Here is a 27,298-nt window from a genome sequence, read left to right as displayed (position 1 = left end):
TGGAGAAGACATCCAGGCCGGCAGACGACAAACTGCCCAGCAGAAGGTCAGTGCCCTAGAACTAATGTTGGGGCAAATAGCCAACTTCTGCCCAATCATATCTCGCAACATGATAGTCAAAAATTCGACATCCATGAGCAATATTTGGCAGGTAATCCGTCTCCATTTTGGGTTCCAGTTCACTGGTGCACACCTGCTAGATTTTTGTAATATACACCTTGAACCAGATGAACGCCCAGAAGATCTCTTCCAACGCTTAACAGCATTTGTTGATGATAACCTGTTATGCAGCGACAATGGTATTTCACACCACGGTGAAACAATAACTGACGATGAGGAAATTTCCCCTTCACTTGAGAACTACATTGTACTCACTTGGTTACAACTAATTCATAGTGACCTCCCCAAACTGGTTAAACAGCGGTATGGGACTGAGCTGCGGACACGGACTCTAGCTTCTATAAAGCCCGAGATCTCGCAAGCATTGAGCTCACTTTTAGATGAAATCCACATGACTGAGGACGCCACTGTCATGCTCTCTGCTTCTTCAAGGCCTCAGAGGGGACGCATCACACCAAAACCAGTGAGATATCAAAAGGCTCGGCCCAGGGAACGCAAAAGCCGCTCATGCCCATTATGTAAGCAGGCCAGCCGTCCAGACAACCATTTCCTCAGCGAGTGTGACTTCCTGCCGGACCAAGATCGTAAGTCCATGACCAAGGCCCGACAGATTGTTAATATACTCGATGACGTTCCCCAGGACACCCAACAGGGCGATGATGATCTCAGTGACTCCGACACTGCGGACGTCCCTACTGCCCTTAGAATACAAGTTCGTCAGTCACCATATATTGATACATTTTATGGCCACCAGGTTACACGTCTTACCATCGACAGTGGTGCCACTGGCAATATGATTCTACTGGCCACCGCAAAACGTCTCGGCGTCCCAATAAAGTCTAGTTCTCAATCAGCACGTCAAGCAGATGGTTCATCTCCCCTAAAAGTTGTGGGTGAGACCAAATTCGCAGTGAGTCGCGATGATACGAATTTCAAGTTTGAAGGCCTTGTTGTCGAGAATCTCGATGTTGAAATACTCGCAGGTACCCCTTTCATGGAGGCCAATGATATAAGTGTTCGTTCAGCCAAGCACCAAGTCACTGTGGGAGACAACACTACGTATACATACGGTTCATCGCCAAAGGGCAGTCATCGCATTCGCCGGACACTCATACTACGCGCACCACCAAAGTCAACAACAATTTGGCCTGGTGATTTCATTGAACTTGACTTGCCTACAGAAATCAAAGACTCAAGCAAGGCATTTGCACTTGAACACCGAGTAGCATCTCGCTCGCTCTCAGTCATATCATCTGACAAGCCATGGCCTGCTCCAAACATTTATTCAACCATATCGGGTAAAATTTGGATTCCGAACCAGACCAACACACCCCAAAATTTGAAACGCAATGAACATTTTTGCCAAATATGTCCTGTCTTCGTACCACCGACAAACAAAGACAGCATAGACACTACACTTCATGTAACATCACCACACAAATCAGTTCTTCCAGAAAAGAGCTACTCAGATTCGGTTAAAATTGACCCCGACCAACTCCTCTCTCCGTCTCACCGAGCAAAGTTCGCAACATTACACCATGAATATAATGATGTCTTCAACACTGCAATCAAGGGTTATAACGGTGCTTCTGGCCCATTTCAAGCAGTCGTCAATATGGGTCCTGTTCAACCACCGCAGCGCAAGGGCCGTGTTCCCCAATACTCCCGTGACAAGTTGGCAGAGTTACAACAAAAGTTTGACGAACTTGAAGAGCTTGGTGTTTTTGCTCGCCCGGAGAACGTACATGTCAATGTGGAATATGTGAACCTCTCATTCTTAGTCAAAAAACCAAACGGTGAATTCCGTCTTGTCACCGCTTTTGCAGACGTTGGCCGCTACAGTAAGCCACAACCCGCCCTCATGCCAGACATCGACAGCACACTACGCCAAATTGCACAATGGAAGTATATCATCACCACCGATCTCACTAAGGCCTTCTACCAGATTCCCCTGTCACACGAGTCACAAAAATACTGTGGCGTTGTAACCCCATTCAAAGGTGTCTGCGTATACGTGCGTTCAGCCATGGGAATGCCAGGCTCTGAGACAGCGTTGGAGGAGTTAATGTGTCGCGTACTTGGTGACATGCTTGAGGATGGTAGCATTGCCAAACTCGCAGATGATCTGCACTGCGGTGCAAATACAATCGAGGACCTCTTGTAAACTGGAGACGTCTCCTGTGTAAGTTAGCAGCCAATGACTTAAGACTGTCACCATCGAAAACTGTCATCTGCCCGGCAACAGTCACAATTCTCGGTTGGGTATGGAATGAGGGAACCATCCGCGCAAGCCAACACCGTATCTCTACGTTGTCGTCATGTTCTCCACCGGAAAAGATACACAACCTACGATCATTTATAGGCGCATATAAGGTCCTAGCTAGAGTGCTACCAGGCTGTGCTTCTCTTGTTGCTCCACTAGAAGATGCGACTATTGGACAACAATCCCAAGATAAAATTCAATGGTCGGATGAGCTTCGCGATTCCTTTCGTGTTGCTCAGGCAGCATTATCATCAAATCACACGATCACACTCCCCAGACGCACAGATCAGATATGGATCGTCACTGATGCAGCCATTAAAAAACACAGTGTTGGGTCCACCATGTATGTCTCGCGTGATAACAAGCTCCACCTCGCAGGTTTCTTCAGTGCCAAGCTTCGAGGTCGTCAGGCAACATGGCTTCCATATGAAATTGAGGCCCTTTCTATTGCCATCGCAACAAGGCACTTTGGGCCATACATCATTCAGTCCCACCATAAACCTTGTATTCTTACCGACAGTAAGCCATGTGTGCAAGCGTACGAAAAACTTTGTCGGGGTGAGTTCTCAGCAAGCCCACGCACAACAACATTCCTCTCTTCTGTTAGTCGTTACCAGGCCAACGTGCGCCACCTGGCGGGCAAGGACAATATTCCATCAGACTTTGCCAGCCGCAATGCCGCAGAGTGTACCACCCCTACCTGTCAGATATGTTCGTTTGTAGAATGTGTGGAAGACTCGGTTGTCATGAACACATCCGTTGAAGACATATCATCAGGAAATAAACGCCTACCATTCACCAATAGAGCAGCGTGGCAAACTATCCAGTTAGAATGCGCTGATTTAAGACGCACACATTCTCATCTCACCCAGGGGACTCGTCCATCTAAAAAGCTAACTAACATCAAAGACGTCAAACGCTACCTCAACATCGTCACTATTGCCAAAGATGGTCTACTTGTAGTCAAGCGTACTGATCCATTCGCTCCATCTCGCGAGTGCATTGTTGTACCTCGACAGGTGTTAGATGGCCTCCTGACAGCAATTCATATTCGTCTCAGTCACCCGTCTTGTTACCAAAACACGTATCCACCTCTTGTCACCAGTGTGCCTCACTTAACAAAGTACCTCACACAATTGTTAAGCAATCAACTTCAGATCCACCAGAATCTGTGGGCAGTTTATATGCAGCAGATGTAATTAAACGTGAAAGACAAGTAGTCCTAGTTGTCAGAGAATGCGTCACGTCATACACCACAGCCTGCCTCATAGAAGACGAACGCAGTGAAACATTGCGCAACGCCTTACTGCGACTTTGCATTGACCTGAGCTCCCTTGATGGTCCACCCGCAGTTATATGAACAGACCCAGCTCCAGGTTTTGTAGCCCTATCAAAAGACAGCCTTCTTCGAAAATATCGTCTGAATATTGAGGTCGGCCGCATCAAGAATCACAACAAAAACTCTGTCGCAGATAGAGCAATACAGGAAGTTGAGGATGAGATTCTCCCCCAGGATCCACTGTGCGCAACTATTACGCCACTCTCCCTCTCCATAGCAATCGCTCATGTTAACTCTCGCATACGTTCAAGTGGCTTATCGGCACGTGAAATGTGGACCCAAAGAGACCAATTTACCAATTATCAGCTTCCTATTCGCGACCGTAAACTTATTTTAGACCAACACACGAAACGTTTGGCTAACCATAAAGCTAGCGAAAAGTCAAAAGCTCCTACAGTAAAAACCACCAGTGCACCCAAACTTGAAGTTGGGGACCTTGTCTATCTGCACTGTGATCGCAATAAGTCTAGTTCCCGTAATCGCTACTTAGTGACTGGTATCGATGGCCAATAGCGCAACATCCGCAAGTTCCGCGGTAGTCAACTCAGGCAAACGTCATACCGTGTCAAAGAGTCGGAATGTTATATCGTACCTTCTCCGAAAGACACCGATCAAAACCCTATGTCATATCATCCGGACGAAGACGAAACTCCACTATCTCCAACACATCCACCAATACCACCAAGTATACCTTCCGATCTAACACCGGCAACAGGTTGCACTGACACTCCTTTAGAAACTGAGTCGCAAAGTATTGGCTCAATAAACCCAATATTGTTGACTCCTGGAGACCCGACACCAACATCCCTGGCTGATGATAATCCAAAAGTCATGCAGCCCGTTCAACATAGACGATTAAGCCGTAACCGCCGGCTTCCGGAACATCTAAAAGACTACATGTATGTCATGGACTTTTAAGTCTGTATTCAGTTTAGATTATTTTTTGTGTCTTTCCAACAACAATTTTGAATTATCATGTAGCCTGTCATTTTTCCTCATGCGTTTTCTTTAGTCTTTTCGAAAATGATGTAAGTTAAAGACAATAAGTGGTTACGCCACTATGTGTGTTTATTGTATTTACAATCATGTTAACGCCCTCTTGTGTTCGCTTTACATTTTGCTACGCATGCTCAGTTCTCTCGTTGTGTTTTCCCCGCCATGTTGGTTTTGTTTTCCCGTTGAGAAATAAACGGAGTTACTTGCTCGTTAGCGCTCCAACTGAAGTGTCTGGTTGTAGTCCAAGCTCTGTATACAACAGGTCTGTGTCCATACTGGCGCTAAGGTATAAAATGATAACAATATAATAATCACTCAATGACTAGGGTCACAGTATTGATCAGCTTGAATATTATACAAGAGATCCAAAACAAGAATCATACAAATAAATGTAATAGCTCACTACAATAGCATGGGATTTTACAGAGAGAGTTCAGTCAGTGTTCTTGTTATAAGAGGTTCGCCGACGCTTCGCGTTGGTGTTCTAGACGATGTAGTAGTAGTACGAAAGAAACACACGCGTCATAGATCAATTACGACACATGACTGGATATTGTAGTTCACGGCGGAGACTAACAGTGTTCGCGACTCTTCTGAATTCAGAGTTGACAGGCCAATGTTACGACTTGATTCGGTTGCTATGAATTAGCGTAGCTTCACGTTCATGGATATTCGCGAAGGCTTTTATTAATCACACTCACTGACAGACATCGGAAATAGCAATCAGTTGTTAGGCGAGAATAGGTTGCTCGTTGTTCCCGGTTAACGTAGAACAGGACGTCAGTTCAATGATTTACGAGACAAGTTCAATCAATCGCACAACACGTTAGCGTAGCATGGAGGCGGCCATGTTTAGCTCTCCTCGCAATGTATCATGGGGCGTTCACCCACGGAGAGTTGTACTCACAGTTACAGAATTCAGGATGTATGACGATTCCTTTTAGTTATCTCTTAAACAGGATGAAACTTCTTCCAAGTGAGCTTGAAAACGCTATAATTTCAGGTGTACTGCGTATGTTGCCTCCCGGACTTGATTTGTCACGGTATTTAATCTAGTTTTCAGCTATGACTCTCCCGCATGGCGTCGCCAATCTCGCCTTCTTGTCTTCTCCGCGGAGTGCTCTCGGCACAAGTAAATAGTTCCCAAATAAAAATAATGATTCGAAATCCTATCCACACAGCTATTATAATAAAATACCGTTTTGTTTTAATTAATAGAACAATAGTCGGCTTATGATTTATAACCTACAATAAGTAAACTATTTAAACTGAATGTCACGCAAAACACAGCGGATTACTACAACTATTATTTGCGTACAATGCGCCGGCAACCACTTTCAGCCAATCACCGACGGCAATACATTGTACTAAGGATTAAACGTTACCTTTCACAATATCAGCCGTAAATTCATCAAAACAAGTATGGTATCATAAGCATAGGCCAAGACTAACGAATTCCATTGTTCCTGTAAACCATATGTTTTTTAGCTCCGCTGTCGACTTTATCGAGCCAAGCTTATCATATGAGTGATTGTCCGGCGTCGTCCGTGTCAATGTTTTACTTTTTTGACTTCTTGAAAATTACAAGCCTGAATGCTTTGATACTTGGTGTATATGTACCTTGGGTAGACCTCTCTCAGATTTGTTCATTTTGTAATGATATCTTTAATTCTCTAATTTTGGTGAATATTTTTGTCATTTTTAGCAAAAAGTGATATTTTCGACTTCTTGTTAAAAACCGCAAGTCCAATTGCTTTGATATTACATATATAGGTACTACATGTGGACCTCTCTCAGATTTGTTCATTTTGTAATGATATCTTCAATTCTCTAATTTTGGTAAATATTATTGTCATTTTTGGTAAAAAGTGATATTTTCGACTTCTTGTTAAAAACCGCAAGTCCAATTGCTTTGATATTACATACATAGGTACTACAAGTGGACCTGTCTCAGATTTGTTCATTTTGTAATGATATCTTTAATTCTCTAATTTTGGTGAATATTTTTGTCATTTTTGGTAAAAAGTGATATTTTCAACTTCTTGTTAAAAACCGCAAGTCTGATTGCTTTTATATTACATATACATGTATAATTATTACATGTGGACCTTGTTAATTTCGTGGTGATATCTTCAATTACTTAATTTTGATGATTATTTTTGTCATTTTTGGTGAAAAGTGATATTTTTGAATTCTTGTTGAAAACAGCAAGGTCCTTTGCTTTGATACTATACATATTGTTCATTTTCTAATGATATCTTCAGTTCTTTAATTGAAATGTGCATTGCTAACAGCGGAGCTATCTCAGCCGACAGGCTGCTTGTTTAGTTTCCTTAGTCACAGTCCTTCTATCACAATTTAGAAGAGTTTGAATTTAAAAATGAAACACTCTTGAAATGCAAATACTTGCAGACTAAAAACCAAAGCAATTGTCTGTTGTAAAAGGTTAAATGAAACGCATTTGAAATCTTTCAGCCAGGAATACATTCACAAATTTCATGATCTTGTTTATTCCAAAAACATTCTCCCTCAAAAAATCAACTACATAATTATTTGGCGTATCAAGGTAATTTATTATTCATACCATCAACGAACAAACAAAACTTTCAAACGATTATTAAAGTTACGACGTGACATAACTTACTTGGCGATTTTATACACCCGTTATACCAATAATTGCTCTTGACAATATTGATTTTTTTCCGAAATAAACATTGAATGCCTATTTTATTCACAGGCAATTGATGACTCTTTGCGATGTGAAATATGTTTTGAGTATTTCACGACTGCTCTGATTCTGCCAACATGCTCACACAATTGTAAGTAAATTTCTCATTATTTACAAAGATGGATCATAAATTCAATAAAGCAAGAAATGATTTGTTTATGATATTTTTTCTCTTCTTTTTGTTAAAATACTGTAAATAGGAAAGAAAATACAAAAAAAAAAGCATGTCACATCACTACTACAATATCTAAAGACAAGAACAAGTTTTTAGTCTAATGTCACTACAGTTTCGCAATCGCTTGGAATTATTTTTTGCTGTTTTTGCAGATAGGATGATTCAGTGAAACAAATATGCCTTTTTTTTTCACATTTTACATTCAACTCATCAAATATCTGTGAAAAAAGTCTTTTCAGCTAAAATTAATTACAGGTACAATAAAGTATTTTATAGTAATCATTGTCAACACCTCTGACACAAGATACAGGAAACCTACCTATTTCACGTTACTATGATCAAAAACTTTTTTTAGTTAGAATTATGAATTTAATACCATTGACTGTATCCCATTATTATAATGACCATGTGCACATGTTTCAAGATTTCTTGAAATTCTAGTCAAATTTGAGGGTAGAGAAGTAAAAATCCCATGTGAATGAAATCACTGTAACATAAAGCAACTATTCTTTGCTATTTGGTCATCAGTATTTACTTATGTAATTAAGGGGCTTACCATTAGACTAAATGTAATTAAGGGGCCTACTATTAGACTAGATGTAATTAAGGGGCCTACCAATAGACTAAATGTAATTAAGGGGCCTACCAATAGACTAAATGTAATTAAGGGGCTTACCATTAGACTAGATGTAATTAAGGGGCTTACCATTAGACTAGATGTAATTAAGGGGCCTACCAATAGACTAGATGTAATTAAGGGGCCTACCAATAGACTAAATGTAATTAAGGGGCTTACAATTAGACTAGATGTAATTAAGGGGCCTACCATTAGACTAGATGTAATTAAGGGGCCTACCAATAGACTAAATGTAATTAAGGGGTGTACCAATAGACTAAATGTAATTAAGGGGCTTACCATTAGACTAGATGTAATTAAGGGGCCTACCAATAGACTAGATGTAATTAAGGGGCCTACCAATAGACTAAATGTAATTAAGGGGCTTACCATTAGACTAGATGTAATTAAGGGGCTTACCATTAGACTAGATGTAATTAAGGGGCTTACCATTAGACTAGATGTAATTAAGGGGCCTACCAATAGAGTAGATGTAATTAAGGGGTGTACCAATAGACTAAATGTAATTAAGGGGTGTACCAATAGACTAAATGTAATTAAGGGGCCTACCATTAGACTAGATGTATTTAAGGGGCTTACCAATAGACTAGATGTAATTAAGGGGCCTACCATTAGACTAAATGTAATTAAGGGGCCTACCATTAGACTAGATGTAATTAAGGGGCCTACCAATAGACTAAATGTAATTAAGGGGCTTACCAATAGACTAAATGTAATTAAGGGGCCTACCATTAGACTAGATGTAATTAAGGGGCCTACCAATAGACTAAATGTAATTAAGGGGCTTACCATTAAACTAAATGTAATTAAGGGGCCTACCATTAGACTAGATGTAATTAAGGGGCCTACCAATAGACTAAATGTAATTAAGGGGCTTACCATTAGACTAGATGTAATTAAGGGGCTTACCATTAGACTAGATGTAATTAAGGGGCTTACCATTAGACTAGATGTAATTAAGGGGCCTACCAATAGAGTAGATGTAATTAAGGGGTGTACCAATAGACTAAATGTAATTAAGGGGTGTACCAATAGACTAAATGTAATTAAGGGGCCTACCATTAGACTAGATGTATTTAAGGGGCTTATTAATAGACCAGATGTAATTAAGGGGCCTACCATTAGACTAAATGTAATTAAGGGGCCTACCATTAGACTAGATGTAATTAAGGGGCCTACCAATAGACTAAATGTAATTAAGGGGCTTACCAATAGACTAAATGTAATTAAGGGGCCTACCAATAGACTAAATGCAATTAAGGGGCTTACAAATAGAGTAGATGTAATTAAGGGCTGTACCAATAGACTAAATGTAATTAAGGGGTGTACCAATAGACTAAATGTAATTAAGGGGCCTACCAATAGACTAGATATAATTTAGGGGCCTACCAATAGAGTGGATGTAATTAAGGGGCTTACAAATAGAGTAGATGTAATTATGGGGCTTACCAATAGACTAGATGTAATTAAGGGGTGTACCAATAGACTAAATGTAATTAAGGGGCCTACCAATAGACTAGATATAATTTAGGGGCCTACCAATAGAGTGGATGTAATTAAGGGGCTTACCATTAGACTAGATGTAATTAAGGGGCCTACCAATAGAGTAGATGTAATTAAGGGGTGTACCAATAGACTAAATGTAATTAAGGGGTGTACCAATAGACTAAATGTAATTAAGGGGCCTACCATTAGACTAGATGTATTTAAGGGGCTTACCAATAGACTAGATGTAATTAAGGGGCCTACCATTAGACTAAATGTAATTAAGGGGCCTACCATTAGACTAGATGTAATTAAGGGGCCTACCAATAGACTAAATGTAATTAAGGGGCTTACCAATAGACTAAATGTAATTAAGGGGCCTACCAATAGACTAAATGCAATTAAGGGGCTTACAAATAGAGTAGATGTAATTAAGGGGTGTACCAATAGACTAAATGTAATTAAGGGGCCTACCAATAGACTAAATGCAATTAAGGGGCTTACAAATAGAGTAGATGTAATTAAGGGGTGTACCAATAGACTAAATGTAATTAAGGGGCTTACCAATAGACTAAATGTAATTAAGGGGCCTACCAATAGACTAGATATAATTTAGGGGCCTACCAATAGAGTGGATGTAATTAAGGGGCTTACAAATAAAGTAGATGTAATTAAGGGGCCTACCAATAGACTAAATGTAATTAAGGGGTGTACCAATAGACTAAATGTAATTAAGGGGCCTACCAATAGACTAGATATAATTTAGGGGCCTACCAATAGAGTGGATGTAATTAAGGGGCTTACAAATAGAGTAGATGTAATTAAGGGGTGTACCAATAGACTAAATGTAATTAAGGGGCGTACCAATAGACTAAATGTAATTAAGGGGCCTACCAATAGACTAGATGTAATTTAGGGGCCTACCAATAGAGTAGATGTAATTAAGGGGCTTACCAATAGACTAGATGTAATTAAGGGGCATACCAATAGAGTAGATGTGTTTAAGGGGCCTACCAATAGACTAAATGTAATTAAGGGGTGTACCAATAGACTAAATGTAATTAAGGGGTGTACCAATAGACTAGATGTAATTAAGGGGCCTACCAATAGACTAAATGTAATTAAGGGGTGTACCAATAGACTAAATGTAATTAAGGGGTGTACCAATAGACTAAATGTAATTAAGGGGCCTACCAATAGACTAAATGTAATTAAGGGGCTTACCACTAGACTAAATGTAATAATTAAGGGGCCTACCAATAGACTAAATGTAATTAAGGGGCTTACCATTAGACTAAATGTAATTAAGGGGCCTACCATTAGACTAGATGTAATTAAGGGGCCTACCAATAGACTAAATGTAATTAAGGGGCCTACCAATAAAGTATATGTAATTAAGGGGCTTACCAATAGAATAGATGTAATTAAGGGGCCTACCAATAGACTAAATGTAATTAAGGGGCCTACCATTAGACTAAATGTAATTAAGGGGCCTACCATTAGACTAGATGTAATTAAGGGGCCTACCATTAGACTAGATGTAATTAAGGGGCCTACCAATAGACTAAATGTAATTAAGGGGCCTACCAATTGACTAAATGTAATTAAGGTGCCTACCATTAGACTAGATGTAATTAAGGGGCCTACCAATAGACTAAATGTAATTAAGGGGTGTACCATTAGACTAGATGTAATTAAGGGGCCTACCATTAGACTAAATGTAATTAAGGGGTGTACCATTAGACTAGATGTAATTAAGGGGCTTACCATTAGACTAGATGTAATTAAGGGGCTTACCATTAGACTAAATGTAATTAAGGGGCCTACCAATAGATTAAATGTAATTAAGGGGCCTACCATTATACTAGATGTAATTAAGGGGCCTACCAATAGACTAAATGCAATTAGGGGGTGTATCAATAGACTAAATGTAATTAAGGGCCATACCAATAGAGTAGATGTATTTAAGGGGCTTACCAATAGACTAAATGTAATTAAGGGGTGTACCAATAGACTAGATGTAATTAAGGGGCTTACCATTAGACTAGATGTAATTTAGGGGCCTACCAATAGAGTGGATGTATTTAAGGCGTTTACAAATAGAGTAGATGTAATTAAGGGGCTTACCAATAGACTAAATGTAATTAAGGGGCATACCAATAGACTAAATGTAATTAAGGGGTGTACCAATAGAGTAGATGTGTTTAAGGGGCTTACCAATAGACTAGATGTAATTAAGGGGCCTACCAATAGACTAGATGTAATTAAGGGGCTTACCAATAGAGTAGATGTGTTTAAGGGGCTTACCAATAGACTAAATGTAATTAAGGGGCCTACCAATAGAGTAGATGTGTTTAAGGGGCTTACCAATAGACTAAATGTAATTAAGGGGCCTACCAATAAAGTATATGTAATTAAGGGGCTTACAAATAGAGTAGATGTAATTAAGGGGCTTACCAATAGACTAAATGTAATTAAGGGGCTTACCAATAGACTAAATGTAATTAAGGGGCTTACCAATAGACTAAATGTAATTTAAGGTGTGTACCAATATACTAAATGTAATTAAGGGGCCTACCATTAGACTAGATGTAATTAAGGGGCTTACCAATATACTAAATGTAATTAGGGGTGTACCAATAGACTAGATGTAATTAAGGGGCCTATCATCAGACTAGATGTAATTAAGGGGCCTATCATCAGACTAGATGTAATTAAGGGGCTTACCAATTGACTAAATGTAATTAAGGGGCTTACCAATTGACTAAATGTAATTAAGGGGCTTACCATTAGACTAGATGTAATTAAGGGGCTTACCATTAGACTAGATGTAATTAAGGGGCCTACCAATAGAGTAGATGTAATTAAGGGGTGTACCAATAGACTAAATGTAATTAAGGGGTGTACCAATAGACTAAATGTAATTAAGGGGTCTACCATTAGACTAGATGTATTTAAGGGGCTTACCACTAGACTAAATGTAATAATTAAGGGGCCTACCAATAGACTAAATGTAATTAAGGGGCTTACCATTAGACTAAATGTAATTAAGGGGCCTACCATTAGACTAGATGTAATTAAGGGGCCTACCAATAGACTAAATGTAATTAAGGGGCCTACCAATAAAGTATATGTAATTAAGGGGCTTACCAATAGAATAGATGTAATTAAGGGGCCTACCAATAGACTAAATGTAATTAAGGGGCCTACCATTAGACTAGATGTAATTAAGGGGCCTACCAATAGACTAAATGTAATTAAGGGGCCTACCAATAGACTAAATGTAATTAAGGGGCTTACTAATAGACTAAATGTAATTAAGGTGCCTACCATTAGACTAGATGTAATTAAGGGGCCTACCAATAGACTAGATGTAATTATGGGGCCTACCAATAGACTAAATGTAATTAAGGGGTGTACCATTAGACTAGATGTAATTAAGGGGCCTACCATTAGACTAAATGTAATTAAGGGGTGTACCATTAGACTAGATGTAATTAAGGGGCTTACCATTAGACTAGATGTAATTAAGGGGCTTACCATTAGACTAAATGTAATTAAGGGGCCTACCAATAGATTAAATGTAATTAAGGGGCCTACCATTATACTAGATGTAATTAAGGGGCCTACCAATAGACTAAATGCAATTAGGGGGTGTATCAATAGACTAAATGTAATTAAGGGGCATACCAATAGAGTAGATGTATTTAAGGGGCTTACCAATAGACTAAATGTAATTAAGGGGTGTACCAATAGACTAGATGTAATTAAGGGGCTTACCATTAGACTAGATGTAATTTAGGGGCCTACCAATAGAGTGGATGTATTTAAGGCGTTTAAAAATAGAGTAGATGTAATTAAGGGGCTTACCAATAGACTAAATGTAATTAAGGGGCATACCAATAGGCTAAATGTAATTAAGGGGTGTACCAATAGAGTAGATGTGTTTAAGGGGCTTACCAATAGACTAGATGTAATTAAGGGGCCTACCAATAGACTAGATGTAATTAAGGGGCTTACCAATAGAGTAGATGTGTTTAAGGGGCTTACCAATAGACTAAATGTAATTAAGGGGCCTACCAATAGAGTAGATGTGTTTAAGGGGCTTACCAATAGACTAAATGTAATTAAGGGGCCTACCAATAAAGTATATGTAATTAAGGGGCTTACAAATAGAGTAGATGTAATTAAGGGGCTTACCAATAGACTAAATGTAATTAAGGGGCTTACCAATAGACTAAATGTAATTAAGGGGCTTACCAATAGACTAAATGTAATTAAGGGGCTTACCAATAGACTAAATGTAATTTAAGGTGTGTACCAATATACTAAATGTAATTAAGGGGCCTACCATTAGACTAGATGTAATTAAGGGGCTTACCAATATACTAAATGTAATTAGGGGTGTACCAATAGACTAGATGTAATTAAGGGCCGTACCAATAGACTAAATGTAATTAAGGGGCCTATCATCAGACTAGATGTAATTAAGGGGCCTATCATCAGACTAGATGTAATTAAGGGGCTTACCAATTGACTAAATGTAATTAAGGGGCTTACCAATTGACTAAATATAATTAAGGGGCTTACCAATAGACTAAATGTAATTTAAGGTGTGTACCAATATACTAAATGTAATTAAGGGGCCTACCATTAGACTAGAATGTAATTAAGGGGCCTACCAATAGACTAAATGTAATTAAGGGGCTTACCATTAGACTAGATGTAATTAAGGGGCTTACCATTAGACTAGATGTAATTAAGGGGCCTACCAATAGAGTAGATGTAATTAAGGGGTGTACCAATAGACTAAATGTAATTAAGGGGTGTACCAATAGACTAAATGTAATTAAGGGGCCTACCATTAGACTAGATGTATTTAAGGGGCTTACCAATAGACTAGATGTAATTAAGGGGCCTACCATTAGACTAGATGTAATTAAGGGGCCTACCAATAGACTAAATGTAATTAAGGGGCTTACCAATAGACTAAATGTAATTAAGGGGCCTACCAATAGACTAAATGCAATTAAGGGGCTTACAAATAGAGTAGATGTAATTAAGGGGTGTACCAATAGACTAAATGTAATTAAGGGGTGTACCAATAGACTAAATGTAATTAAGGGGCCTACCAATAGACTAGATATAATTTAGGGGCCTACCAATAGAGTGGATGTAATTAAGGGGCTTACAAATAGAGTAGATGTAATTATGGGGCTTACCAATAGACTAGATGTAATTAAGGGGTGTACCAATAGACTAAATGTAATTAAGGGGCCTACCAATAGACTAGATATAATTTAGGGGCCTACCAATAGAGTGGATGTAATTAAGGGGCCTACCATTAGACTAGATGTAATTAAGGGGCCTACCAATAGACTAAATGTAATTAAGGGGCCTACCAATAGACTAAATGTAATTAAGGGGCCTACCAATAGACTAAATGTAATTAAGGGGCCTACCAATAGACTAAATGTAATTAAGGGGCTTACTAATAGACTAAATGTAATTAAGGTGCCTACCATTAGACTAGATGTAATTAAGGGGCCTACCAATAGACTAGATGTAATTATGGGGCCTACCAATAGACTAAATGTAATTAAGGGGCCTACCATTAGACTAAATGTAATTAAGGGGTGTACCATTAGATTAGATGTAATTAAGGGGCTTACCATTAGACTAAATGTAATTAAGGGGCCTACCAATAGACTAAATGTAATTAAGGGGCCTACCATTATACTAGATGTAATTAAGGGGCCTACCAATAGACTAAATGCAATTAGGGGGTGTATCAATAGACTAAATGTAATTAAGGGGCATACCAATAGAGTAGATGTATTTAAGGGGCTTACCAATAGACTAGATATAATTTAGGGGCCTACCAATAGAGTGGATGTAATTAAGGGGTGTACCAATAGACTAAATGTAATTAAGGGGTGTACCAATAGACTAGATGTAATTAAGGGGCTTACCATTAGACTAGATGTAATTTAGGGGCCTACCAATAGAGTGGATGTATTTAAGGCGTTTACAAATAGAGTAGATGTAATTAAGGGGTGTACCAATAGACTAAATGTAATTAAGGGGTGTACCAATAGACTAAATGTAATTAAGGGGCCTACCAATAGACTAGATGTAATTTAGGGGCCTACCAATAGAGTGGATGTAATTAAGGGGCTTACAAATAGAGTAGATGTAATTATGGGGCTTACCAATAGACTAGATGTAATTAAGGGGTGTACCAATAGACTAAATGTAATTAAGGGGCCTACCAATAGACTAGATATAATTTAGGGGCCTACCAATAGAGTGGATGTAATTAAGGGGCCTACCATTAGACTAGATGTAATTAAGGGGCCTACCAATAGACTAAATGTAATTAAGGGGCCTACCAATAGACTAAATGTAATTAAGGGGCCTACCAATAGACTAAATGTAATTAAGGGGCCTACCAATAGACTAAATGTAATTAAGGGGCTTACTAATAGACTAAATGTAATTAAGGTGCCTACCATTAGACTAGATGTAATTAAGGGGCCTACCAATAGACTAGATGTAATTATGGGGCCTACCAATAGACTAAATGTAATTAAGGGGCCTACCATTAGACTAAATGTAATTAAGGGGTGTACCATTAGACTAGATGTAATTAAGGGGCTTACCATTAGACTAAATGTAATTAAGGGGCCTACCAATAGACTAAATGTAATTAAGGGGCCTACCATTATACTAGATGTAATTAAGGGGCCTACCAATAGACTAAATGCAATTAGGGGGTGTATCAATAGACTAAATGTAATTAAGGGGCATACCAATAGAGTAGATGTATTTAAGGGGCTTACTAATAGACTAGATATAATTTAGGGGCCTACCAATAGAGTGGATGTAATTAAGGGGTGTACCAATAGACTAAATGTAATTAAGGGGTGTACCAATAGACTAGATGTAATTAAGGGGCTTACCATTAGACTAGATGTAATTTAGGGGCCTACCAATAGAGTGGATGTATTTAAGGCGTTTACAAATAGAGTAGATGTAATTAAGGGGCTTACCAATAGACTAAATGTAATTAAGGGGCATACCAATAGACTAAATGTAATTAAGGGGCATACCAATAGACTAAATGTAATTAAGGGGTGTACCAATACAGTGTTCTCCACAATCCAAATTAGCTGGTGGGCGGTCTAATTAGCATAAATTTGCATATCAATTTGCATATCATTTACATACAGCATTCTGGCATTTATGACATGAACTGCAATACACACTAAGTTATTTACTATTCTCTTTTTAATTTAATTTAATTGGAACATGTTACAATTTTTTGAAATACAAACAGATTGGTCACTATCAATATTTACGAAATGCAAAAAGTTTGAAATCGGTGATTTATGCGTTCGCAAATTATTCTGCGTTCATGAAATGCAATTCGAGTAACCAAGAGCAAGTACAAAACATAATTGAGTTATGTGGTGTTAAGCAAGGATGCAATATTTCTCCAACACTATTTAATATATTTCTGAATGACCTACCCGATTTATTTGGTAAAAAGGATGATGACCCAGTCTCGATTGGTAAAAAACATATAAATTGTATCCAATATGCAGATGATTTAGTATTGGTGTCTAAGACTCCCGAAGGTCTACAAAATTGTTTAAATAAACTAGCCAACTATTGTGAAAAATGGAGCCTTGTAGTAAACGTAAAGAAAACAAAAGTGATGGTTTTTAATACTGGCAACAGAATTCTTAAAAATCAAAATTTCTCAATTAATAACCAAAATATTACAGCAGTGGGTGAATTCTGTTATTTAGGCACTATATTCACACCAAATGGAAAATTTAAATCAAATTTATTAATGTTAAAAATCAAAGCAATGAAAGCTTTATTCTCTATACGACAAACCATATTAAATCACAAAATGGTGTCCCCTTCACTGTGTTTAAAGTTATTTGACCAACTAATCTCACCAATTTTAATGTACGGGGCAGAAATCTGGGCTTGTGATTTATTAAAAGATGACAATGATCTTGAACACACCTGTAATCAATTTTATCGTTTCATACTTGGTGTAAGTAAAACTACATCAGTAATTGGTATTAAAGGAGAACTTGGCAGAACACCAATAAGAATAAAGGCGTCAACATTGGCAACTAAATATTGGTTCAGGCTAAATACCCTACCTGATAACCATATACTTAAATGTGCTCGCGATCAAGCAGTTAAGAATAATTCTAGTTGGATAAAACATATTGAAAATATAATGGGCCACAATGACTTTGAAACAATAAAATTAAACCATAAAGTAAATAACATTGATCAAATCTCAAATGTTGTTAAAATAAAACTCACAAAAGATTATGAAAAATTATAGAAAGAAAGCTTAAATTCTCCTCACAGTAAAATGGTAAACATGGCAATAAAATGAGAACATATAAATTGTTTAAATCGTTTTTGAAAATAGAAACTTACCTGACCGAAATAACAAACTTCAGCCTTCGGAGAATTGTGAGTAAATTTAGGCTTAGTGATCATGATTTAGAAATTGAAAGAGGCAGACAACAACGACCAAAAATTCCTGCGGATGAGCGATTTTGTAAAAAATGGAATACAAATTCAGTTGAGGACGAACAACATTTTATCCTAGATTGTGAATTTCTCAATAAAGAAAGAGGGGAGCTGTTTCAGGAAATAGGAATTAAAAATAAACTAAAGAAAACAGATAATTTCATTAAAATAATGACGTGCTTCATACCCCTGGCAAAGTTTCTAAATAAGGCAAAACAGAAATCAGGTATATGATAGCTATCACCTCTACATTGGGAGAATCCTGTAACTATCCTTAATTTGTTTTTCCTATTAAGCTTTTAACATCTTTTATTTTTAATTTTATCTTATAGTCTAGCTACTGTATTTTTTCTTATGATTTGTATTTTATTTACCATACTGCGCCCTCTGATGGCATAGTAGTGTAATAAAGTTATTATTATAATGTAGAAAACATACGAGATGATTTGCCCACGAATTCAAAACGGACAATTTGTCAAAACAAAATCCATAACATTTTTATTTGTGGCATCAGTACTCACCCGTGCCGACGGACGGTAAGATGCATTTACGCATGTACGGCCACGATACGTTGCGTTTTCACACATTGTTTTGGAATTCAAGAAAAAAATGCTAGCAATCGGCAAAATAAAATAATCTGATATGTTCTCGAAAGATTAGACATAAAAAATAGATAAATTGAAAAAAGTACGTGGAAAAGATAACTAAAATATCATTCAATTACAACCCAGCAGCCATGTTTGATGTTTATTACCGCTTTCCGAATTCAGTACACGAACACCCAGAATGCACTGTTCCCCTATGCAACTTAGATCGTTACAGCGCCAACAGCGGTGGGTAGCAGACGGTCGTTGAATGGGGTAGGCCAAAAGGTCATCAGTTTGCCTTCTCCATGCTGTTTTCACAATGAAAATCGAGCGAACGTTGTAAATACGGCTAGAATTTAAATTTTTGTTCGAGTTTACATGCAATCTGCTAATATATTTGTTTATTTTCTGTGCATATACATTTCGTTCGTATTTACTTCTTTCTTTCGTGATCGGAAGACGATTATTAAAAATACAGCTGTAAATTGAAACCACTGTAGTTGCGTATCGTGAGCAATAAGTGGCAACAATGTCGGGCGACAATGAATTCAAGCGATTGACACATTGCCATGAATACACTTGATAACTGCTTGCAGACGTCCAATGGACATTGTTTATGTTTGGACTCTTGAAACAATAGCAAAATAAAGGGTTGGGCAACTACTCTTTTGTTTAGGCTTGGGAAGAACAATGCAAGCTTTTACAAATAATTTCAGCTGGATGTACGTTGGTGGGCGGGTGTTGAGAGTTACTGGGCGGCCGTAAAACTTGATGGGCGGGCCGCCCGCTTAAAACCCCTTGTGGAGAACACTGCAATAGAGTAGATGTGTTTAAGGGGCTTACCAATAGACTAGATGTAATTAAGGGGCCTACCAATAGACTAGATGTAATTAAGGGGCTTACCAATAGAGTAGATGTGTTTAAGGGGCTTACCAATAGAGTAGATGTGTTTAAGGGGCTTACCAATAGACTAAATGTAATTAAGGGGCCTACCAATAGAGTAGATGTGTTTAAGGGGCTTACCAATAGACTAAATGTAATTAAGGGGCCTACCAATAAAGTATATGTAATTAAGGGGCTTACAAATAGAGTAGATGTAATTAAGGGGCTTACCAATAGACTAAATGTAATTAAGGGGCTTACCAATAGACTAGATGTAATTAAGGGGCTTACCAATAGAGTAGATGTGTTTAAGGGGCTTACCAATAGACTAAATGTAATTAAGGGGCCTACCAATAGAGTAGATGTGTTTAAGGGGCTTACCAATAGACTAAATGTAATTAAGGGGCCTACCAATAAAGTATATGTAATTAAGGGGCTTACAAATAGAGTAGATGTAATTAAGGGGCTTACCAATAGACTAAATGTAATTAAGGGGCTTACCAATAGACTAAATGTAATTAAGGGGCTTACCAATAGACTAAATGTAATTAAGGGGCTTACCAATAGACTAAATGTAATTAAGGGGCTTACCAATAGACTAAATGTAATTTAAGGTGTGTACCAATATACTAAATGTAATTAAGGGGCCTACCATTAGACTAGATGTAATTAAGGGGCTTACCAATATACTAAATGTAATTAGGGGTGTACCAATAGACTAGATGTAATTAAGGGGCGTACCAATAGACTAAATGTAATTAAGGGGCCTATCATCAGACTAGATGTAATTAAGGGGCCTATCATCAGACTAGATGTAATTAAGGGGCTTACCAATTGACTAAATGTAATTAAGGGGCTTACCAATTGACTAAATATAATTAAGGGGCTTACCAATAGACTAAATGTAATTTAAGGTGTGTACCAATATACTAAATGTAATTAAGGGGCCTACCATTAGACTAGAATGTAATTAAGGGGCTTACCAATAGACTAAATGTAATTAAGGGGCCTACCATTAGACTAGATGTAATTAAGGGGCTTACCAATAGACTAAATGTAATTAAGGGGCCTACCAATAGACTAGATGTAATTAAGGGGCCTACCATTAGACTAGATGTAATTAAGGGGCTTACCAATAGACTAAATGTAATTAAGGGGCTTACCAATAGACTAAATGTAATTAAGGGGCCTACCAATAGACTAAATGTAATTAAGGTGTGTACCAATAGACTAGATGTAATTAAGGGGCCTACCATTAGACTAGAATGTAATTAAGGGGCTTACCAATAGACTAAATGTAATTAAGGGGCCTACCATTAGACTAGATGTAATTAAGGGGCTTACCAATAGACTAAATGTAATTAAGGGGCCTACCAATAGACTAGATGTAATTAAGGGGCCTACCATTAGACTAGAATGTAATTAAGGGGCCTACCATTAGACTAGATGTAATTAAGGGGCCTACCATTAGACTAGATGTAATTAAGGGGCTTACCAATAGACTAAATGTAATTAAGGGGCCTACCAATAGACTAAATGTAATTAAGGGACCTGCCATTAGACTAGATGTAATTAAGGGGTGTACCAATAGACTAAATGTAATTTAAGGTGTGTACCAATATACTAAATGTAATTAAGGGGCCTACCATTAGACTAGAATGTAATTAAGGGGCTTACCAATAGACTAAATGTAATTAAGGGGCCTACCATTAGACTAGATGTAATTAAGGGGCTTACCAATAGACTAAATGTAATTAAGGGGCCTACCAATAGACTAGATGTAATTAAGGGGCCTACCATTAGACTAGATGTAATTAAGGGGCTTACCAATAGACTAAATGTAATTAAGGGGCCTACCAATAGACTAAATGTAATTAAGGGACCTGCCATTAGACTAGATGTAATTAAGGGGTGTACCAATAGACTAGATGTAATTAAAGGGCCTACCATTAGACTAGATGTAATTAAGGGGCTTACCATTAGACTAGATGTAATTAATGGGTGTACCAATAAACTAAATTTAATTAAAAGATATGTAGTTAAGGGGCGTATCAGTATACATTTAGAGGTGTAGCAATATACTAGATAGAGTTTAGGAAAGAACCAATACATGCTAGATACATTTAAGGAATGTACCAATATAGATTAAGGAAGGTACATGTACCAATAGATTAGATGTAACTAAATCACCACATCTTCAAAGCACGTCATGTCCTATGTTACATTTATACCACCATGTCATGGCGATTACTTTTTCCATAGATTGCTCACTTTGTATCAGGAGATTTATGAATTATAAAAGTCAATGTCCCACATGTCAGACGCCTGTCTTGGAACCAGAACTCCGAAATAATAGGGTACTGGACAATCTTGTGAAAAACTACTTGTCTATTAGGTGAGATAGTTTTCATTTATTTTTTATCTGTATTTACATAATGTTGAAATTATGCTTCTGGTCATTCTGGAAATTTTTCAGAATTGTTTGAATATTTTTTTTGAGTTTAGCTTGGAAAGAGAAACGCTCAGTTTACTCTTAATGTAGAAGCAGAGTTATACATGTACCCAAAAATTGAAAAGTGCCTGTATAAAATCAACATTAAAATGCGAGATAATAGTTACTGCTCTGTAGCCACAGTCTGTAGCGAGTAAAAACTTTCTTGAAACTGGAAATTTTCAATAAAAAATTGTCAGGTTTGTGGAAATTTAGGCCAGACTTTTTTTATTTCTTGTTTCTCAAGTTTTTATAAGGCAATTTTTTTCAGGAAAGCAGGGAAAAAAAATTTTTTTTTTTTTTTTTTTCTATTAGATTTGTGTGATTCTCAAAGAATTGTGAATGAGATCAGAGAGAAGAAATGAAATCAAATTTTATTCCATGTATAACCTTGTTTCTCATCTGCACGAGACTTCTGTACTTTGATCATGATACCCCCACAAAAATGCAACTTGGATATTTTATGCGGCGGGCGGTCAAAAAATGAAGATAAAAATAATATTTGTTTGCGCTTACAAGTCGGCGGGCGCGAGAAATTACACTGAAATAAAATTTTATTTTTATTTCATTTCCATGGTAACATGAAACAGCATTCTACGTGTATTATTCACCTGAATTTTAAGAAAATTGGTCATACATTTTTTGAATGTTGATATTTTCAAAAATAATAGTGTTTAAAATGCTTTGTTTATTCTCTAATTTTGCAGACCCAAGCTGTTGAGATCACTTTCAGATTTCAATACACCTCCTGTTATTAGCTCGGAACATAATGATGATGGCGCGATCATTGTTAACAACAGAGATGACAAAAGCCCAAATGCCATCAAGTGTGCCTTCAAAAAAGTGAAAAGTCCCAAGACGGAGAAATCGAAAAAACCTAGCAGTCATGTGGAGAGCACACCACAACCTGGAACTTCAACTGATAGCGGGAAAGTCAATGAAGACGTTACAATACTCAAAAGCTTTCCCAGTCCTGCGAATCAAAGTAGAGTGACAAGCAGTTTGCCTAAAGGTGGGTTATACTGCACACAAAAATATCAACATATTCGTTTTGTTATTGTAATATGATCAACATTGTAAATAATAAACAGTTGAGCACAAAAAAAAAAACATTTCTCAGGTACACTTTTGTTGTTTTTGTTCAAATTTTGTTTTTAAATGCAAGACATAATGGGTTGTATGTCATCTTGGTTAGTTTTTTTATTTGGATCAAATTTAACCAATTGGTGGCCATTTTCATAAAAAATAAAAATCGTCAGCTATTCCTAGCCTTTTTTTGTTCAAACTCGGTATAAAAATCTCACAAACAAAATTTAAAATAAAATTAAAAAAAACCATGCACCTACAAAGGCTTTAGAAATCAAATTGACTTTTTTCCATCTCTGCTTTGACTTGGTCGAAATGTTCACTATAATACGTTTGTGATAACCTTATTATACTCTTATTTTTAGCTAACTGCCCAGTGTGTGGGGTCACGTTACTTGAAAAGAACATCAATGCTCACCTTGACTTGTGTTTAAACAGCGATCCAAAAAAGTCAGCTCTTAGAAGGTAACCAATTTAATAATTGTACATGTAAATGAAAATTTATTCTTGCAACCAATTATGGTAGATATATGATATATTTTGAAATGGGTGAAAAAAAATTGGATTTCACCAATGTTTTTGGTCTCTGTCTGTTTTTGGTTTGCATGGATTGATTTTGTTAAAATAGGTATGAAGAAGAGTCATAATTGTTGACATATATACATGCTCATTTGTTTTTTGTTACCTTGATGTTTGACCGACTGGTGACTATTTCGCTTCAAAAAAATATAAGTTGTCCTGGCATGCCTTGACCAATTTCATTTAGTCTTGGTATTTACATGGTGGGTTAATGATTCACGTCAAGTTGTTTTTAGATTTGAATCAAAACGACTGACGTGCAGCCATGTTGGTTTTATTTTTATTTGTCTTTAACATTTTTGGTCAAAGTTGGTACTTAGACAAGTCATAATTCCTATATGGTATTCATTTCATCAATCATGTCTCTGGTTTTATTCAAATTATGAATTATAGTTAAATTTATAAAAAGTGTGCAAAATTTCATCCTAAAAATTATGGCAGGAAATATTATGGAACTCAAAGAGTTAATAAATAAACAAGGAATTATGATTATTTATTTATGGTTTTATGAAATTTGTGTATGTATGTGACTATGAGGTCATTAGGAGAATACCGCAAAGCATGCATGAGGACAGTACAGCAGGAGTAACGACTGACGTGCAGCGGTGTTCAATGTGACGGTGTACTGTCTGAGTGCATACTTTGCGCTATCCTTGTAATAACCTTATTATTATACATCTTTTTCTCTCACGGATATATCGTGGGAATGTCGAAATCCAAAAAGTTTAGAACAGAATCAGCGATCTTCTTTGTGTGGGGTTCGGTCAAATAAGGTACCCTGGGGATGCTATTTTTTTTTTATTATTAGAGGACGCTTACTCACTTAGGGGTGGATCTCATATTCAAACATGCGGGTCAAACCTACGAAAACCCAAACCGCCCTAAACCGCCCGAACAAAACCCAGTTTTGCGGTTTGGAAGTTTAAACAATAGCCGGTGCGGTTCAAGGCGACCGCTAGATTTTGCATAAAAACTGCGGTTCGAACCGATCTCATTCACACCTCATTCAAGCTGTTGTTTATTTTTAGGATTGACAGAGTTTACATTGCTTTTTGAAGACTAGATAGTTGTCTCTAAAATGTGTCGATTTATTGGTGTACAGTAGTCATTTTACCGTGTGTCTTGCCTAAAAAACACTCTTTCATCGGTGAACAGCGTGCTGAATAAATTGTTTTGTTTTGATAAACTGTTATGCTCGAGTCACAAATTGAGCAGAGGACGTGAATCAGACTTTTCATTGGGCTGGACAATTGATATGTGTCTCTGACAGCTAATAAGTATCAGAAGACGAACATTTGTTGATACAAAGTTGCACTTGAGACTTACGCTACTGTGTTCAAGCCTTTACTACTGTTGCGCGTTCAATTTTCAAACAGTTCTTTCAGGAGTGCATCATCGCAAAATCCGGTAAAACAAATTCAGTGTACGCCATGAAAATTTATTTCGATTTGCTGCACATCGATTATTTGCAGTTTTTCTTATTCAATTGCCAGTGACACGAAGTATCAAAACTGAAAATTAAATTAAATGGACTCGCGCTGATTATTTAAGGCTATTCATCTGCAGACGAGACTGCTTATAAAAAACAAACCCTGACCTCTGAAAATACCCTATTCATAGAGTGCCTTGTACCTAAGTCTGTCGCCCAAGGCGACACAGTGCACGTTGCGATATCACAATCGATGCGTGCTGGGTGACAAGGGGAAATTCTGATTGAGGTAACCAAGATGGCTGCGTTGAGTGCATGATTTTCTGCGATGTTTAAAAACAACACCTCGCTGCCTGCTTCGCCCACAATCCCTCAAGGCACTGTACTTCGATGTATTTTCTAAAATAATCGTTTATTTTTAATTAACCGGGGGTTCGAAATGTGTGCATTTTGTCACAGTAAAGTAAGATATCGACAGCGGTAAATGGTAAATACCTGTAATTTCTCGCAATGCCGTCAGCTGACAATGTTAGGTGGTCCTAGCGCCGGAGTCGTAGCGTTAGCCCCGACTTTAGTTTTCACACAGTGATAGAGGGACTGTGGTTTTCAGATCCCTTCGTAGAAAACAATGTTGCCATTATCGATTTAATACTTTCATCATATTTTGATAACTCGCAGTCTCACAGACTTTACAAACGTAACCAAAAAATGTGTTCTATGAATTTATGAACTGACATGGGCACAAAACTGACCATACTTGTTGCAGACAAAATGTACCAGTTCGCTTAATGGATAAATATATTTTACTTTCTATGCCAAATATATATATAACGTAAGTAATTTATCCTAAGAAGCTGCTCATTAAAATTCTTTCATTTTTTCCTTGTTCTGTTTCAAACATTAATTTACCATATATATCACAATGGAGAGGGTCTATGGTATCACTTGATTCACATTCAATGACAAAATATAACAAACCATCACGTCTGTAATTAATTCCAGATAAATTGAATAACAATTGTATTGACTTGTACCAAAATGTAAGTTGTGGGAAACTGATTATTATTACCAATCACAGAAATAAATAAATATAATTTTCATCACACTTATAAATGACATGATGTAAATAGATTTGTGAAACAAATGCAAGTTTGTTTTTTATTAGCATTTACATGTACAAGACTTGCAAAGAAAAAAAATCGCTGCTGTAATTTTTAACACTTCAAAATATAACACTCAGTATGAACATGGAGCTCCATAGTATACATCTTATTTTTGTTCTAATGAAACCAGGCTGAAACAGTACATATATTATAAAAAAAAAACTAGGTTTCCCTAGGTCTGTCTTCTTTGTTCTCTGTTGTTTGTTTTCAGTGGGGGCGTTCAAACCTACTACTAATTTGCATATTGTAGGTCTAGTAGGTCTGAATAGGGCAGGAAAGGGCAGGCCGGGTTAACCCAGGTTTGACCCAGGTGTTTGAATATGAGATCACCCCTTAATCATTCCATATTTGGAATTTGTATATCCAAATATGGTAGGATGCAAATAGCCATACTGCAAAATTAACTTATGCCGTTACGGTGACAGATGTACTAGTATAATAATATTTATAATTACACACATGCTTGTTCTAAAACTGCAGATTTGATATTTTATCATCGCACTACGTAAGTCTATTGATTGTCACCCCGCAGATGAACTATGTTTAATTTCAGCTCAGCGCCCAAGAGAAAAACGCTGCCTAAACTTGTGTACAACCTCATGTCTGATAAGGATCTCAAGAAGAAATTGAAAGAGTACAATCTCTCTGTGCAAGGAAGCAGACAGGTAATAACAAATGACACAGCACAAGCAACATACAAACCCGACTGCCACCCATGCCACTCCCCGACTGCCATTGTGCCACTTCACCGTAATTGTGCTACTCCACTG

At 37.3% G+C, this 27,298-nt stretch overlaps 1 protein-coding gene and 1 pseudogene across 1 annotated transcript in view; both read left to right on the top strand.

The window, feature by feature from the left end:
* LOC100369548 (E3 ubiquitin-protein ligase RAD18-like) overlaps positions 1–27,298 on the top strand; it is a 38,951-nt gene that overhangs the window by 4,331 nt on the left and 7,322 nt on the right. The window contains exons 2-6 of the mRNA XM_002730496.4: positions 7,456–7,537; positions 22,043–22,175; positions 22,979–23,283; positions 23,723–23,822; positions 27,082–27,193. Coding sequence (XP_002730542.2) covers positions 7,456–7,537; positions 22,043–22,175; positions 22,979–23,283; positions 23,723–23,822; positions 27,082–27,193 — 732 coding nt within the window. The remainder of the gene's footprint in view (positions 1–7,455; positions 7,538–22,042; positions 22,176–22,978; positions 23,284–23,722; positions 23,823–27,081; positions 27,194–27,298) is intronic.
* Positions 914–4,235, top strand: LOC146747506 (uncharacterized; annotated as a pseudogene).

The sequence above is a fragment of the Saccoglossus kowalevskii genome, chromosome 3 (assembly GCF_978046115.1).
Source record: "Saccoglossus kowalevskii chromosome 3, keSacKowa6.1, whole genome shotgun sequence".
In the NCBI taxonomy this organism is placed as follows: Eukaryota; Metazoa; Hemichordata; class Enteropneusta; family Harrimaniidae; genus Saccoglossus; species Saccoglossus kowalevskii.
This window is presented reverse-complemented; position numbering and strand designations above follow the sequence as displayed.